At 42.9% G+C, this 19,034-nt stretch overlaps 1 protein-coding gene across 1 annotated transcript in view; it reads left to right on the plus strand.

Moving 5' to 3' along the window:
- Nucleotides 1-19,034, plus strand: part of LOC126176485 (potassium voltage-gated channel subfamily KQT member 1-like) — a 302,329-nt gene that overhangs the window by 235,192 nt on the left and 48,103 nt on the right. Inside the window, exons 5-8 of the mRNA XM_049923639.1 lie at nucleotides 1,684-1,815; nucleotides 1,894-2,004; nucleotides 5,237-5,446; nucleotides 15,724-15,874. Of these exons, the coding sequence (XP_049779596.1) occupies nucleotides 1,684-1,815; nucleotides 1,894-2,004; nucleotides 5,237-5,446; nucleotides 15,724-15,874 (604 nt within the window). The remainder of the gene's footprint in view (nucleotides 1-1,683; nucleotides 1,816-1,893; nucleotides 2,005-5,236; nucleotides 5,447-15,723; nucleotides 15,875-19,034) is intronic.

Consider the following 19,034-nt stretch of genomic DNA (forward strand, 5'->3'; position numbering starts at 1 on the left):
AGAATGAGGTACTGATTTACAGTCAGATTGCGTGGCATGACCAAGAGAGTGCTCCTGCTGTCATACCAAATCGCACCCCAGGTCATAACTCGAGGTGTAGGTCCAGTGTGTCTAGAACGCAGACAGGTTGGTTGCAGGCCTTCAGCTGGCTTCCTTCTAACCAACACACGGCCATCACTGGCACCGTGGCAGAACCAGCTTTCGTCGGAAAACAAAAACAGACCTCCACTCTGCTCTACAATGGGTTTTCACTTGTACTACTGAAGTCGCACATGGTGGCGTTTTGGAGCCACTGGAATGCACATTACAGGGCATCTGCCTGGGAGGTGTTCTTGTAGCAACCTTTGTGTCACTGTGGCGGTAACTGCTGCTCGGATTTCTGCTTCAGATGCAATACAAAACGCCAGAACAGAACGGCGAACGCGATGGCCTTCACTCTCTGTAGTGCAACTTGACCGTCCAGAGCCGGTGGTCTTGCGACCATACATTCTCGTGACTACCTGCCAGCGTAAAGTGGCTACATTGCTGCCAAGCCCATCTGCAGTATCGCAGAAGGAGCGTTCAACTTCTCGTACCCTATTGCACGACCTCGTTCAAATAATTGATAATTGATTGATAATTGTTAAACCGGAGCCAAGGTAGCCCCTGCTGGCCGCAACCCATATTACGCCATTTAGAACGAGGTTGTCTATGTCCAAGGCGTACCAAAAGAACCATAGTAAACACCGGCTATTTACATACAAGCTAATGGAAATAGACATTCCGAGAACTACTTCCTGCAGGGGGATCTCGAGCCACGGCCTGCAGGAAGTATCACCACGCCAAAACCTGATTGGCTGTAAACAGCTATTTAGGGGCTAGAACCAGCCCCGAAGTTCAGTTCACTCCGGATGCCGATCTCGTGTACTTCGACTGTTGAAGATTACGTCTTCGTCTCGGAATTGGACTGTTACTAGTGGGTGGGTGTGTTACCACGAACCTTTGTGGAAAATTAGAACTGAACTTTTGTTTGACTCAATTAGGAGACTTTTACTGGCATCGTTATTGTTACCTTTCGTTTGTTGTTTAGTCATCAACCTTGTGAACTTACATCAATAAAAGTTGTGTTTGTGAAAATTTGCGAATTGTTAGTCACAACAATAATGACGCCCTTGTCTGCTTAAAGGCATTCCTGACTAACATCAACTCACCACGTCCAGTGTTAAAGGTAACTAACGCTCATGACCGTTACAGCATGTATTTAAAGCAAATCTGATCTGCATCCTCATAGTGGCCTCCACTATTATGCGACTGGCGCAAAGTTTGAAACACGCCTACCAACTTTCGTTCGTGTCGTACAGCTTCTTGGAATTGCGATTTTTTTCCGTCAGTGTAATATAAATAAGGCTAGTGTTATTTTCAGACTGACACTACGAGAATATTATGTTCCTCAGCTAGTGTGACTGAAATTGTGCTTTACATATAGATGTAGATGAGAGCGTCTAATCTCTCACTTCCATTGCTGTCAATAGCGTTTGCGAATCTGGTTCCTAAGATTTTAAGAGCTGCATGTTTGCCATCAGCTGTACAATTTATTCTTAAAAATAGAAGAAAAGAATAAATTGAACATCTGATGGCAAACAAGCAGTTCTCCAAATTTCTGACAGCTCTATCGAGTCACCACATTAAACTGTTCACTTCTAGGAGCTGATCACGACGCTGTACATCGGCTTCCTGGGTCTCATCTTCAGCAGCTATTTTGTGTATCTGGCTGAGAAAGACGCCGAAAATGAAACAGACTTCAGCAGTTACGCAGACGCGCTGTGGTGGGGTGTGGTAAGTCTTTGTATCTGTTTGTCTAAGTGCTGCCTGTACTGAGCAAAGCTTTCTGATCGAGTACGTTGTTGCCTGCAGATTACTGTCACGACCATCGGATACGGAGACACCGTGCCCAAGACTTGGATGGGCAAGATCGTCGCCTCGTGCTTCAGCGTCTTCGCTATTTCTTTTTTCGCCTTGCCAGCGGTAAGTACACTAATTCAGAGGAAAATCAGAACGTGTTTTAAGTGACTGGTTTAAATTTTAGTTGTACTTCCATATATCGACAAATACATTAGTGGCAGACAGTGATATCCTTAATGAATTGTATCCTGCGACGCGACCCCACCCCCCAACCCCAATTCTTACTTTCAGTATATAAAGTAGTCAATGCACGCTGGTTGCCATGAACTAGGAACATCATCTAAAAGCTGTTAATTATAAGTTCGAATGTAGTAAATTTCCTAAAGACAGAAAAGCTACTGTTCACAAATCAGCACGGATTTATAAAGCATCCCTCGTGCGAAACTCTCACATGATATCTACAAAAACATTGATGCAGGGCAACAAGCAGATTACCTATTGCTAGATTTCCGGAAAGCGTTTGAAAGCGATTGACTGCAGACTGTCCCAGGTAAGTGGATGGCTCGAAGACTTAAGTAGTACGACCCAGTATGTGGTCCTCGGCGGCGAGTGTTCATTAGACAGAAGGGTGTCGTCACGAGTGCTCCAGGGTACAGTGACAGGAATGCTCTTGTTCTCTTTATGCACTGATGAGCCAAATAAACTGGCATACCTGCCTAATCTCGTGTAGGGCGCCCGTGAGCACGCAGAAGCGTCTCAACACGACGGGGCACGGACTCGACTAATGTCTGAAGTAGTGCTAGGGGGAATTGACACCATGAATCCTGCAGAGCTGCCCACAGATCCGTAAGAGTACGAGGGGTTGGAGATCTCTTCAGCACAGCACGTTGCAAGACATGCAGATATGCTCAGTAATGTTCATGTCTTGGGAGTTTGGTGACTAGCAGAAGTCTTTAAACTCAGAACAGTATTCATGGAGACACTCTGTAGCAATTCTGGTTGGTTGGTTGGTTGATTGGGGTTGAAGGGACCAAACAGCAAGGTCATCAGTCACTTGTTTCAAATGTGGTCCATTCAGATAGTGTGATACCTCAGAAAAGTTAGAACGATAAAAGGGAAAAGGCTAAAAAACGTAAAAGTGCAGTCATTTCGTCAATGGTAAAAACAAAATGAGGTAAGTCTGCAAGAGAGCGACCCCAACGATATGCTAGAGGCAGGGGTGTCACGTTGTCCTGCATGAACTGCCCAAGTCCGTCGGCATGCACAGTGGCCATGAACGGAGGCTGGTGATCAGACAAGATGCTTATGTATGTGTCACCTATCAGAGTCGTATCTAGCCGTATCAGGGGTCCCATGCCACTCCAACTGCACACACCCCACACCATTACACAGCCTCCATCAGCAGCTGACATGCAGGGTCCATGGATTCATGAAGTTGTCTCCGTACCCGTACACGTCCATCTGCTCGATACAACTTAAAATGAGACTCGCCCGACCAGGCAGCATGTTCCCAGTCATCAACAGTCTAATGTCGGTGTTAACGGGCCCAGGCGAGAAGTAAAACTTTGTGTCGTGCAGTCATCAAGGATCCACGACTGGGTCTTCGGCTACAAAAGCCCACATCGATAATGTTCCGCTGAATGGTTCGCACACTGGCACTTGTTTGTAGCCCAGCACCGAAGTCTGCAGCAATCTGCGGAAGGGTTGCACTTTGTCACGTTGTATGATTCTCTTCAGTCGTCGTTCGTCCCTTTCTTGCAGGATCTTTTTCCAGCCGCAGCGATGTCGGAGATTCGATGTTTAACCAGATTCCTGACATTCACGGTACACTCGTGAAATGGTCGTACAGGAAAACCCCCTCCTCATCGCTTCCTCGGAGATGGTGTATCCCATCGCTCGTGCGTCGACTGTAACAACACGTTCAAACTCACTTAAATCTTGATAACTTGCCATTGTAGTGGCAGTAACTGATTTAACAACTGCACCACTTTCACTCAGTAAAAATACGACACGATTATCAATTTATTTTAAGACACTGTTGTGTCCTGTTTAGAAAAGTGGCTTCTCCATTTCAACTTCGGAAATCATTTCATTGGATAATACTGAAGAACTCTGTTCCATGGGCTGAACAGTTAAATGGTTTGAAAATTTTTAAGACAGTAGGATCTTGGGCAACATTTCAGATAGATGAAGATGTATTGCTTGATGAGATGGGGTGCGTGAACAAGGCGCTCGAGAAATTAGAGGAAGGGGAAAAAGGTAATTTGGAAACAGATAAAAAATGCTGTGATGTATTCGATACAATAAAATTACAGGTACTTCAAGTAGAAATATACAGACGCTTCTGAAATTGGTTCATGCTGTACCAGCCACAGATGCTGTTGTCGAAAGGATATTTTCAGTTGTGAATTCTCTTCGGATTGATGCGAAGAAGTGTTTTACCATGAAACTATTCAATCAATTGCAAAGAGGTTTACAGAATGCTATTTAGCAGATCACGAGAGAATGAGTTACTGTAAAGAGTTCAGCGATATAATTTTTCTCACCAAAATCGACAGCAACATCGACAACGATAATTCAGGTACACACGCCGACGTCGCAAGCTTAGGATGAAGAGAGAGAGAAAGAGTAATACAGTACATAAAGGGATATGGAAATCTAATAGTCAGGGGTGCCTGGAATGCAGTAGTAGGGGAAGGAGTAGAAGAAACGGTTACAGGAGAATGTGAGCTTGGGACAAGGAATGGGAGGAGAAACACTAATTGACTCCTCTAATAAATTTCAGGTAGTAATAGCGAATAATCTGTTCGAGAATCATAAGAGGAGGAGGTATTCTTGGGGAAGGCCGGGTGATACTGGAAGATTTCAGTTAGATTACGTCATGGTCAGACAGATATTCCGAAATCAGATACTGGATTGTAATGCGTACCCAGGAGCAGATATTTACTCTGATCACAATATAGTAGTGACGAAGAATAGGCTGAGGTTTAAGATATTAGTCAGGCAGAATCAATACTCAAAGAATTGAGATGCAGAAGTACTAAACAAAGACGAGATGCGGTTGAAGTTCTCTAAGGCTATAGATACAGCAACAAAGAATAGCTCAGTAGGCAGTACAGTTGAAGAGGAATGGGCATCTCTAAAAGGCGTTGCCGACCGCAGCTCTGTATTCTGCCTATTTACATATCTCTGTATTTGAATACGCATGCCTATACCTGTTTCTTTGGCACTTCAATGTAAAAACACTGTAACTTTGGAATTAAGAACTTATTTCGGTGTAGTTGTGTGTTAGCCAGCAATGTCCAGTGCCACACGCTGTCGGCACGTCGCTGACCGGGCCGTATCTCCGCTACAGGGCATCCTGGGCTCCGGGTTCGCGCTCAAGGTGCAGCAGAAGCAGCGGCAGAAGCACTTCAACCGGCAGATCCCGGCGGCCGCCATGCTCATCCAGTGCCTGTGGCGGTGCTACGCCGCCGACAAGTCGTTCAACAGCCAGGCCACCTGGAAGATCTACGTCAAGGACACGGGCCAGCCCAGCCAGAGCTCGTCCGCGCCGCTGGGAAAGGTAGGCGCAGCCCCTAGTCGTCTCTCCGCTTTCGGTGCTTGCAAGTGGCTTTCTGTCCAGCGCGCTGCACATGGCATGATTTAAGAGCATAAGTAGGCTGATTTGCTTTTGCGCAAGAACTCTAGGGAGGAAAACGGTGGAGCAGCTTTGATCAGCAAAACCGTGACGACTCGACTATGCACTGAGGTGACAAAAGTTATGGGAGAGCGATATGCACGGACACAGGTGGTGTACAAAAGGACAGCGCGCTGGTGGAGCTGTCATTTGCACTCAGATCATTCACGTGAAAATGTTTCCGACGTGATTATGGCCGCACGAGGGGAATTACCAGACTCCGAATCTGGAATGGTATATTATGTGACCAAAAGTATCCGGACACCTCCAAAAGCATACGGTTTTCATATTAGGTGCATTGTGCTGCCACCTACTGCCAGGTACTCCATATCAGCTACCTCAGTAGTCATTAGGCATCGTGAGAGAGCAGAATGGGGCGCTCCGCGGAACTCACGGACTCCGAACGTGGTCAGGTGATTGGGTGTCACTTGTGTCATACGTCTCTACGCGAGATTTCCACACTCCTAAACCCCTAGGTCCACCGTTTCCGATGAGATAGTGAAGTGGAAACGGGAAGGGACACGTACAGCAGAAAAGCGTAAAGGCCGACCTCGTCTGTTGACTGACAGGGACCGCTGACAGTTGAAGGAGGTCTTAATGTGTAATAGGGAGACATCTGTCCAGAACATCACACAGGAATTCCAAACTGCATCAGGATCCACTGCAAATACCATGACAGTTAGGTGGGAGCTGATAAAACTTGTATTTCGTGGTCGGGCGGCTGCTCATAAGCAACACATCACGCCGGTAAATGCCAAACACGCCTCACTTGGTGTAAGGAGCATAAACATTGGACGATTTAACAGTCGAAAAACATTGAGTGGAGTGACAAATCACGGTACACAATGTGGCGATCCGATGGCAGGGTGTGGGTATGGCGAATGCCTGGTGAACGTCATCTGCCAGCGTGTGTGGTGCCTACAGTAAAATTCGGAAGCGGTGGTGTTATGGTTCAAAAACGGTTCAAATGGCTCTGAGCACTATGGGACTCAACATCTTAGGTCATAAGTCCCCTAGGACGTAGAACTACTTAAACCTAACTAACCTAAGGACATCACACACACCCATGCCCGAGGCAGGATTCGAACCTGCGACCGTAGCAGTCCCGCGGTTCCGGACTGCAGCGCCATAACAGCTAGACCACCGCGGCCGGCCAGGTGTTATGGTGTGGTCGTGTTTTTCAACCCCTGTTGTTTTGCGTGGCACTATCACAGCACAGGCCTACATTGATGTTTTAAGCACCTTCTTGCTTCCCACTGATGAAGAGCAACTCGTGGATGGCAGATTGTATCTTCCAACACGATCGACCACCTGCTCATAATGCATGTTGTCTGCGACGGTTACACGACAATAACATCCCCATAATGGACTGGCCTGCACAGAATCCTGATCTAAATCCTATAGAACACCTTTGGGATGAAACTTCCTGGTAGATTAAAACTGCGTGCAGGACCGAGACTCGAACTCGGGACCTTTGCCTCTCGCGGGCAAGTGCTCTACCATCTGAGCTACCGAAGCACGACTCACGCCCGGTCGTCACAGCTTTACTTCTGCCAGTATCTCGTCTCCTTTGGGATGTTTTGGAACGCCGACTTCATGTCAGGCCTCACTGACCGACATCGATACCTCTCCTCAGTGCACCACTACATGAAGAATGGTCTGCCATTCCCCAAGAAACTTTCCAGCACCTGATTGAACGTATGCCTTCGAGAGTGGAAATTGTCATCAAGGTTAAGGGTGGGCCAACACCACATTGAATTCCAGCTTTACTGATGGAGGACGCTACGAACTTGTAAGTCATTTTCAGTCACGTGTCCGGATACCTTTGATCACATAGTGTAGTTGGAGCTAAATGCATGGCACATTCCATTTCGGAAATTGTTAGGGATTTCAATGTTCCGAGGTCCACAGTGTCAAGAGTGTGCCGAGGATACCAAATTTCATTCGTTACTTCTCACCACAGAAACACAGTGGTGGACGGCCTTCACTTAACGACCGAGAGCAGCGGCGTTTGCGCAGAGCTGTCAGTGCTAACAAACAAGCAAAACTACGTGAAATAACCGCTGAAATCAACGTAAAACGTACGACGGACATATCCGTTAGGAGAGTGCGGAGAAATTTGGCGTTAGTGGACTATGGCAGCAGGCGACTGACACGAGTGCTGGAGAGATCAAACGTGGATACGGTAGTACTCAAGTCAGATAAAGGTAATGCTACTGTTCTCATGCCACGGGAGGGCTATATCGATAACATCAGTGTTTTATTGAATGACTCAGGGTATGGCAAAATCGATATAGATCCTACCAATCGAGTGGAGCGGAAAACAGCAGAATTTCTATCTAAAGTTCTCTACCAAAGGACGTCATCAAGAGACTAATACCAAATGGTTCAGTTCCACCTAGGCTGTATGGACAGCCCAAGGTCCACAAGGGAGGTGTGCCTTTACGTCCTGTAGTAAGCTATATTGGAACAGCCGCCTCTGATTTGGCCAAATACTTGGCGTCTTTACAGAAACCCACTGTAGGCAAGTGTCTAAATCATATAAGAAATTCTAGTTATTTTATCACCAGGTTTCAATCACTTAAGCTGGAAAGCAACGACTTGTTGGTCAGTTTCGATGTCGTTTCACTTTTTACAAATATGCCTCTGATGGACTCACTGCATCTCATCAGCATTAGCTTCGCGGCTGACATTACAACTTTGTTCGAGCACACTCTCTCCTCGATGTGCTTTTTATTTAACAACGAGTTTTTTTGAACTACCTGGTGATGTCGCCATGGGGAGCTCTATGTTTCCACTGATGGCCATTCTTTTTTGTGGAAGCTTTTGAGAAGCGTGCACTCGCCTCATCTATTTTAAAACGATTAGTATTTTGGCGGTACGTTGATGACACATTCATATTATGGCCTCATGGTTTGGACAGTCTCCGAGAAAATCTGCAATACCTGAACTCCGTACATGAAAACGTAAAATTTACTATGGAGATGGAGCAAAATGGTTGCTTGCCGTTTTTAAACGTCTTAGTGTTATGGAAGAGCGATAGACACACATTCGGTGTTTCGAAAGCCCACTCATAAAGATCTGTATCTGCAAGTTAGTAGTTGCCACCGTCCGGTACAAACGATGAGCGTTCTAAAGACCTTACAATCTCGGATGTCGATAATCTACAAACGAAACTGGACCACCTGCAAACTGTGTTCCAGAACAAGGGATATTCATCCCAGCAAGTACAGAGAGCGTAACAGACGTACAAACGACAAGACAATAAAGAGGGTGAGGCCTTAAAATCGACTTACAAGCGACTTACCATTTATTAGAAATATTTCAGCCAAAATTGAATATTACAAAGACGTAAAGTTCAAGCAGTTTTTCGTCCTCCTGCTAAAATCTCGGCGCCGTTGGATCTGTTAAAGAATACTTACAGTTGCGCAAGGCAGGCATTTACAGAATTCCGTGCCAATGCGTCAAATCTTGCGTAGGACAAACGACGCACACAGTGCAGGAACGCGTCGTAGAACATCGGCGGCATACTCGCCTCTTCCAAGCCAATAAGCCCGCTGTCGCCGAACATTGTATTTCCACTGGTCACTTGATGAAACACTACCGAACGAAATTGGTGGCCCATACGTCAAACTTATGGAACTCCGTCATCAATGAATCAGTGGATATACGACTCTCTGAGTCCCTTATTAACCGAGACGGCAGTTTCCAGTTAAATTCTGCATGGAATGCCGTCATAGAAAAACTTCGTGCTCTGCGTAGCCGGCGTCGTTTGCCATGCGAAGACAGTCGATCTGATATCGATGAAGCCAGCTTTCGCCACGGAGGGCTCGAGACGCAGCGCACAGACTTGCAGACAAAGAGCGCGTGCCCAAGGCCAATTGGACGCACCATTCATGTTTTGGCGGGATCTTAAATACGTGAGCACAGTGCATTTCCTGTCAGTATTAATCTGAAGATAGCGAGAAAACTCTGCGCTGAAATATTGTGGCAGCGAGCTGCAGACATTTGGCACTTCGTCCGAAATTTTATGGATCAATCTGTACACAGAGAAAGTTTCAAATATCACAACTTACTGGAACGCATGAGCACACCCTGTCATTTTCAAGATAAAACTGCAACACGTAAGCGTTGTCCGAACGAATTTAAAACTTGCATAGCGCCTATTTGCTGCAGTTTAGGATTGAAAATGTCAGGTTATACACTTGCCGAAATACCGGTTTTTATGGACGACATCACCCGGCTGCATTCCCGTAAGTTATCTGAACATTGTATACGCCAGGAGAAACTCAGATCTCTCTCATTTATGCATTCCGAGAGCTGTTCTGAGTGCTAACCGTTTTCCTGCCCCATATTTGGCAGAAAATGTGTTGTGTTTTTGGTGCTTCAGAATGTTCAAATGTGTGTCAATTCTTAAGGGGCCAAACTAACTAAGAACAACACACACGCGCGTGCCTGAGGAAGGACTCGAACTTCCGGCGAGAGGGGCCGCTCAATCCGTCACGTGACGCCTTAGACCGCGTGGCCACTCCGCGCGGCCTTTTGGTGTTTCCATAGTTTTTTGCGTCCCCTGTAGATGACGTTAATACCACCTACTTAATATGGTTTTGCTGAAATGTTAATCATTTCATATCAAAGCACACTTCGTGTCAATGTGGCATTCGCTACTTTCCGCTTTCGTGATTTTGGAATTTTAATGAACAGCAGTGTACTACGAAAATATTTTCATGTTTCATCTTTGGTCAGTAGCTGATGACATAATCTGGCGTTGTTGTTCGATCAGCACCACACTCAGGGGAATTACGCCGTATAAGCATTTTACTTGGGACGCATACTGATGTTAAATTTTAGTCAGTCTGCAGTATCTCTTTGTTCTCGACTGTGTTAACGGATATAGTGGTCCCTGAATAGGACATACCAAATGCTGTACCAGTCGTACCGATGTGTTTGATCACACGTTCAATGGCCATCGCCTTTGGTGGCATCCGGTCCACACTAAAGACCCATACGGCTATGAAGTTGGTGTATGAAGACAGTCACAGAGAACAGGAGTACGCACCGAATTCATTGCTCCAGAGGAATCCTACTAGTCGCCAATCCGGAAGCTAAACTTTTGACTTTAGAACACTGGAATATAAAACCTTTAAAAAAAAAACACTTAACGCCAGACGTTAAGACGACTCCACCTGTAGCCTACTTCCCGTGGGCCACCCTGTAGAACCGCTTGTTGCGAGGTTATTCAACTGTCAGCACTCTGTGTCTGCTTTTTCTTAAACGCATGCTCTGTGTTTTGCTTGTTAAGAACTACCGTCGCGTGTATCAACAGGAGCTTCATCTGCAGCTGTTGCACAGTAGATATAGTTCTGGCTTTAGTTTCACTTTTAGATGCACGCTCTCGTTCGCCTGAATAGGCAGACTTCCTTCTTTTCTCAGGGCGTAAAAATCTTTTACTAAAAGCAAGATAAGTAACATGGAAATTGTCATAGCCGATCCAGCACTTTCCGTGTTTCAACGGCATTACTACCCTGAAGAAAATGTTTGTGACATATGATCTAAGTGTCGAATCAGAGAATTCCGCAATTAAAAAATAATTTCATAGTGTATAGCTTAAGCATTCTGCCCGTGGGAAAACTGGAGACCGTCTTGTAAACAAAATTCTTTTATTACATTTTTCCATCATCGGATCACAGAGACGCTTTCATAGTCAGAAACTTAATTATGAAATCAAACCAGCTACTATATACGCGTATAGCTTCCACACATCTGAGTACGTTGCCTGAGAATTCGTCATATTACGATTCAACAGACCAGGAGTGGCGCGTCTAGTGTAAACATATCATGTCTTCTGATTTGTGGAACTGGAGATTACAGTTAATTACATAACAGCGTAAAGCTTCTGATTCTTAAATCGTAAATATGAGATTAAAATATATCATTGACTTTGGATATGCCCTTCTAAGTAAAAACCTGTAAAATGAATGTGTCATTATGTGCTACACTGTTGTAAAACTCTATTCACATTGCTATGTAGGTCATTATCTGCAACTGTTGAAGTACTGACATACTTCCGAAATTAGATATGTTTAGGCTATTTTTTATTAGTGTTCTTGTTCGCCGTTACTGCACATACACACCACTAAAAGGATAATAATTTTTTAGTATTATTGAAAAGTACAAAAAAGCTACCACCGACCTATTCACGAATATCTGTGTAATTTCGCAATCCATTCTCAGAACGCTTTAGCACATTTGGTATATTTTATGCATAACTTGTATCAATCAGTTCTGGATCACGGCAGCGCTTTCATTTTCAGTATACTGTATTAGAGAATAAAAACTCCTACAGAGATTTCGCCAAATTTGAATTTTCGTTGGTCATGTTTTTGTTGCATCACACGTTTGAATGACGTTTGGCATTTTGCAGTGGGATAGAGAATCGAAAGAGTTAAGTCTAATACAACAGCAGAAGGATAAATTGCCTTTCATTAGTGGCACGTAATAGCATTATCTTTGTGTGCTCCGAACATTTTCCTGGGTGCCTATAAGTTTTACACTTGCCGTAATGTCTCAGTCGTACCCCTTATTCTTTATCATACTGCTATGACAAACACAAATATTTGTAATGAAGGTCGTTGAGCTTGTATCTCTCTCTCCCTCGCTTGCTGCTAGCAAATAACAAGTACACAAAAATACATTAGTACGTTAGACCAGACAGGAAGTTCTCAAGCGACCGCTTTCTCTCAATAATCGCTATAGCAAGGCCCCGCCATGCAATTTCCTACTAATATGTGTCTGGGCACACCTTTTAGGAGTTTTCATTCTAAGTACTATACGATGCAGGGTGTAACAAAACGGTATGCCTAAACTTTTAAAACATATTCCTCACACATAGAACAATACAACTGGACACATACAACTTGGATATGGAAATAGCTTTATTCGCGTGTTACAGCCCATTTATTACAACCCTTTATAGCATGTGAATCATGGAAAGAGCATAGCACCAAAACGTACTAGCAGACCTTATGAAACTCTTCTTTACATGAAATGTTCGGAATACCCTCTGTTAGTAACCAGCTTTCGCACTGAAGATCAGATGTGCTGATGTACCCCTGGAGTTTAAAATAAGACACCCCCATCTAATACTGTCACGTTAAGGCGTCCATACAGTACACTTTCTACAGCTACAAGTAGAGATACTCATGTAATTTTTACTACTTATTCTATATCCCTTCATAGAGACTTACATAAAGAATCATTGTATTCTGTGCTGAATTTTAATATTTCTGGACCATACACTGATAGAAGAAGTCCACGTTTCTTATCGATATACTGCAATACGTGCACTGTAGTTGCTTCTATGGCTACAAACCTCAATATAAAAATTGAATATACTCACGATGCCGATGATTTTTATTTGTTGTCAGTTTGCGAAAACTTCTGGATTACGCGTTTTTTCTTGGGACTAATCCATAAAAATTCTGCAATTCATCTATCTCTGAGTTGGTGATATTGCGTTTGTCACCATACCTTGCCATCTTGCAGTTTCTCTCCAGCTTTCTCTCTCATAACTTTTTCATTCTAGAACCCTTTATTTCTACACATGCCCTATACATTCTTGCTCAATAACAGGGTTATAGGAATCATAGACGTTTTCTGCGACAGTTCTATGCTCTGTTATTGCCATCTCCTAGAAGTCAGCATATAATGCACACCCCATGACTCAAATGAATGTTAGAAAACACTCAACACACCAGACACCTCCATTCCGCATTTGGGCCCTTCATAACGATAAATGAGCTCAATGTCTGCATATTTATTGTAAATTAAATAAAACTTTGATCCAATTTCCACTTCTTGTAATTGCCATAAAGGCAGGCAACAATATTTGTTGATTCACACTTGGTCCTTTCAAAAATGTTTCAAATGGCTCTGAGCACTATGGGACTTAACAAATGGTTCTGACCACTATGGGGTGGTCATCAGTCCCCTAGAACTTAGAACTACTTAAACCTAACTAACATAAGGACATCACACACATCCATGCCCGAGGCAGGATTCGAACCTGCGACCGTAGCGGTCACGCGGTTCCAGACTGAAGCGCCTAGAACCGCACGGCCACAACGGCCGGCTGGGACTTAACATCTCAGGTCATCAGTCCCCTAGAACTTAGAACTACTTAAACCTAACTAACATAAGGACAACACACACATCCATGCCCGAGGCAGGATTCGAACCTGCGACCGTAGTGGTCGCGCGGTTCCAGACTGAAGCACCTAGAACCACTCGGCCACCAACGGCCAGCAGGTATTTTCAGGCGCAGTTTCTTCAGCAGTTCTTTTAACTGAAAATTTACAAACATTTGTCACCCACATTGGCGGCTGAGGGTAGCCAACATTGCAGACAAAACGTTACTTCTTCCAATGAACCTAAGGTCATACACAAACTTGCGTTGTTTTCAAACAGTTTATTTTTCATTGCTCATGATTTCATAGTTTGAGCTAACGATACACGTGTCACGTATTTTTTTATTAACCTGTTCTAGCACATTTTCAAATAAAGAAACATCACTATCGCAGTGTTTTCACTTAGTGAAAATTACGTTCTAGCTCAGATAACAGCTTTAGCAGCTTCCGGTTAATAATAACATTCCCAACCTGATTCACAGTGTTCGAATAGGCACTGGTACAATTCTCACGTACATGAGAAGCTTGTACAAAAAAAGTACAACAAAGTTTGTTATTTGCCATTTATAAGGTTACGCCCACACAGTAACACACTTAGTCCTTCTAAATTTCTCTCTTTGTTCAAACCTTCTTGTACTTAGCATTTTCTATTTACAAAAGACTCAAGGGGAATTAACAATACGTCAACACAGATTAATGAATAAGCGAATTTACAATCGAACAGTGACAGTCTGACGTCTGCTTACTATCGATAGATGCAGACAGTGCCGGAAACCATGGTGAACCGTGAGACTCTTTAAAATTCTTAGCTAAGAGAATAAATGCAATCACCATTTTTAAAAAATGCATTGCTCGTGAACATAACCACAAAAAAATAGATGCGGAAAGGAGCGCTGCATTTGTATTACCACATCGTATCGATCTGAAGCAACTGCGAAAATAAAATGAAAATGTCAGATATTAAATTAATATTATTAATTAAAAAACCCATTTTGACTCAATTTATTACTGTCTCCTGTAAGAGTGAATTGTAGGTTCATCCGATGTGCCTGGATGGAAAAAGTGAGGTCCTTCCAAACAATCACCAACAACAATAACGTCTCAAATATTAACAGAAAATCTTTGTTTAGGATGTGCTTCAACAGACATATGAGAATTCGTGTTAGCCAATAAGAGCTGATCTTGAAAATTTACGATTTGATCATGCCGAAATAATGCCAGAACCTTTAAAAGAACATTTACACTGAAGCAAACATAGACACTTATTGAATAAACCATAGGCAGAAGTGTATCCCTGCAGAAAAATCAGCTAGTGATAATTACTGTAGATTTTATGTAAGTAAGTGTTTCACATGGTATGCTGACAGTTTCTGTTTCCTGTATGTTTCCCTCAATGAATGTACAAGGAATACATGTAGAAAATGAGCTCTAACACTAGAATGAAGCATCTCAGGACGTATGTCCATATAACATATTCTCCTATTTGTGAAGAATGTCTTCTGGAAGTTTGCCATACATTTCTGGTACATCCTGTACCTAGTGCAATTAAAGTGGATCGTATGATCCATTAATAATAATGTTTCACTGTTTACAAGTTTTACATTTACTGCACATACATACTGAGGTTAAAATACTGGTCACCTTTCGAACAGCACTAATAATTTTACGACTATATAGCCTTTTGCTGTTGCTTCAGTAGGCAGTTTCAGATGTCAATTTTTTCCCAGTCAGATTTCATTTTAAAAGGAGTGTACTGGACCTAACTAACGTGTTATTATTACGACTACACATTACGTGCGGACCTTCATTTAACGATGCAACGTAACGTGCAATGTAGATAAATTGTTTTATTCATAAAGAAGGAAGTCTTAGCTGTAAGAAATATTATGTGCATTGCTTAGCGTGGCTGTCATACCTTACCCTTATCATCCCGTGTGTCCCTTGGTGTTTATATTCGCTTACTGAACACCCCGACAGTCTCTTATCCTCCAGGTAGCGAAGAAGGCAAGCGTCCTCAAGCGCAGGAAATCGAAGAACCGCATGGAGGTTCCCAGCAACGCACTCGAAGGGAGCACGAGGCGTGACAGTGAGGGCGACGTTGTTTTCTACATAGAAGAACCGAAAGCAGGTGAGTATACGTCTCTCCTCTTTATTATTTCGAGGCCGTAGCTTTTTTCTCTGTTAGCATTTTCTTATTGTTGTACAGTCACCCACCACATTATTAATGGTATTCTACTATGCACTTTGTTAATAACTATTTACAAACAGTTTGGGTATGGACAGATGATGAAAACATGGAAACTACTCATTAAGTAATTATACCATAATACAAAAAAACTGTAGCTTCATACAAAAAATCCACACATCATGTGCATGTTATATCTAGATACTTGTATCACACATACTTAAGCGGTCGAACGTCACATTTAATACGGGTTCACTCTTTTGGTTTGACAGCAACACTACATCCAGTATTAGAAGAGAAACCTCTGCGTTAACCAATGCTCACATAATTTGTGTGTGTGTGTGTGTGTGTCTTGAAAATAGTAGAGGGTTCACATCTCCTTCTTCATGCACAAATCGCATAATGTAAATCCTCAATCCTATTTCAAACAGGTGAGTTGAAGATTTACCATGATTTATGGGCATGCCTCTATTCCAACTGGTAAACCAAGGAAATAATGCTGTTTTCAATTAAGGCCTATGGAGACGCATTCCTTTTGAGATCTTGGTCGAATCCCATTGCTTCTGAAGCCCAAAATTGTTCGTAAGGGAGTCTGTCATTTAGTATTTCACCTAGTGCATTACTCACTTCGTTAAGCTGTCTACTGTTTCGCTATGAAAGTTGTCATCGTGACTTGGAATACACAAAAACATTGCTACTCTTCCTGCTTGCTCACTTCAGTAACTTCTTTAATAACGTTCAAGCGATACATTTTTAGGCTCTTCAAAACACTTGGTAAATCTGTTAATCCGTGCTGTTGCTTGTACTACACGTCGGCAACATCTTACTTCACGCAATGTAAAATTGTTAGCAGTGTGACCGTGAACACAGGCCTGCACACTACGGCTGTGCGACTGTATAAAAGCCGATCCACAGCTGATCGTCACACCACGTCATGTTACGTCACGTCAGAGTGTATTCACAAAGGACGTCGCCTTATATCTATTTGCATAGCCCAATAGCGAATGGTGAAAATGAGGTTATAAGTTACCATCTGTGGTACGAAAAGCCGGAGTATAGTATCGGAATCCGAGGAACTAACAACCATAAAATTTATTAATAGCCAAAGTAAACCTCATACGGATATTCTTGATCAATTCTGTATGGTAAATTGCTGAGAAGTGAAATAACATTTCTCATTATCGATATTTATTTACTTACGAAAACGTGTCGGTACTGTAACGCACAAGGAGTATTCAAAAGTAAAGGTAAAAAGCAACAATGTGGATAAAACTTAAGCCTTTATTCAAAAGTATTCACGAGAGGCCTGAGCACAACTATCCCACTGCTTTACGAGCCGAAGTAGTTAAACGCTTCCCTATGAGACGCTTGTTTAGTGGACCAAATACAAGGAAGTCGCAGAGCAGTTTGTCTAGGCTGTAGGTTGGATGCTCAAGCTGCTCGCACTTAAACTTGGCCAATACACTTTGTGTGATCTTGGAGACGTGTGGACGCGCTATATCGTGGAGCGGAATCACTCCCCCCTGTGAGTAGGCTGTTTTCTCTTGATGGACTTACGTTGATTACAGAGTGTCTCACAGCACAGGTCACTGTTAATGGTTTTTTCACGCTCGAGGAATTCAACGAGTATAGGACATAGACCGTCGAAAACGACGTTGAACATGTTCAGAGCACAGCTTTGAATTTTTTAGGGGGAGGTCGTGACGTATGCTTCCATTGGACTACATTCGTATCCCTAGATGTCTCAGAACATTTTCTCAAAGTGATGTATGGAAATTTCAACTGGGCTGGTTGTTATGACATTTCGTACTTTTCTATCTGATCATTCCTCATCTAATGTATGCCATGATTGTACTTACATCATGACCCATGAGATATGTATACATTGCTAAAGCGTTCTTTATTCCACACATCAATAAATCGGTCACGTTACATGGTGTCAGAGGTTAAAAAATAGTTTTGTAAATGTCATGTCCATCAACTGCACTAATATAAACACAGAAACTGAAATTCTGAAAAAAAAATAGTCCCATGATGGTGTTACATCCATCAAAACCTTTGTTTGAAAACACAGAAAACATGTTGAGTGTCTGGTAACTGTAGAAGCAACAATTCGAGTTCTACGTGCCAGCAATGCAAATAAATACAAAGCCAAGGAAATATGCAACTAGTAATATTTATGTCTCTGTTTTGTAATGATGGTTTTGTTATATACATTTGAATTTGGTGCCAGTCAAGAACGAAACCTGCAGATGATATTGAAAAGGTTCGACAACTGCTTTATCCCAAAAGTATACATAATGTTTGAAAGGTACATATTCAGTTCCTTACAACAAAACCAGGTGATACAACTGACGAATTTTTCATTGCTATAGTTAATAAAAGTAAATCTTGTGAAGATGGCAACTTATTGGTTACAATTTCAAGAGCCAAAATTGTCATAGGTATTCCCAGTGAGGAACTTAGAAAAACATAATGATGTAGTTTGAAGCAATTAATTAAAGTTTGTACCAGCACAGGGATTCGAACCTGGGTTTGCTGCTTACAAGGCAGACGTGCTACCGGTGCACCACGTCTCAGCCAACTGCTATTCTCCTTTTCTAAACTTGCACACTGTTGCTGAAGTTCTCCAGTATTTGAACATTAGCAATCAGCAAAATGGGGTTAATCCTGCCTGTACCTCAGGCATAAGTGATACGTTAATCATATACAGTTGATGTTCCTGAGATACACTGAGTCTCATCTTTATCTTCTATAATGAGGTACGCTGAAGCGATGAATTAAAAGTTGTATGAGCGCTGGTATCCAAACGCAAGTCTCCTGTTTACTAGGCATATCCACTAACAGCTGCGCCACACTGACAACGTGGCTACCACAGCTACATGGATTACCATAGTACAGATAGAAATTCCAGTAAGTCTCAGAACATTGACTGTGTATGATTAATACATCACCTATGCCTGAGGTACAGGCAGAATTAATACCATTTCGCACATTGCTATGGTGCTATTGCAATACTGGAGAACTCAGGCAATACTGATGTGAATTAAAAAAGGGAAATAGCAAAGGGCTGGTGCATGAACTGGTGAGGGAGGCATACTAG

This window comes from Schistocerca cancellata, chromosome 3 (genome assembly GCF_023864275.1).
Source record: "Schistocerca cancellata isolate TAMUIC-IGC-003103 chromosome 3, iqSchCanc2.1, whole genome shotgun sequence".
In the NCBI taxonomy this organism is placed as follows: Eukaryota; Metazoa; Arthropoda; class Insecta; order Orthoptera; family Acrididae; genus Schistocerca; species Schistocerca cancellata.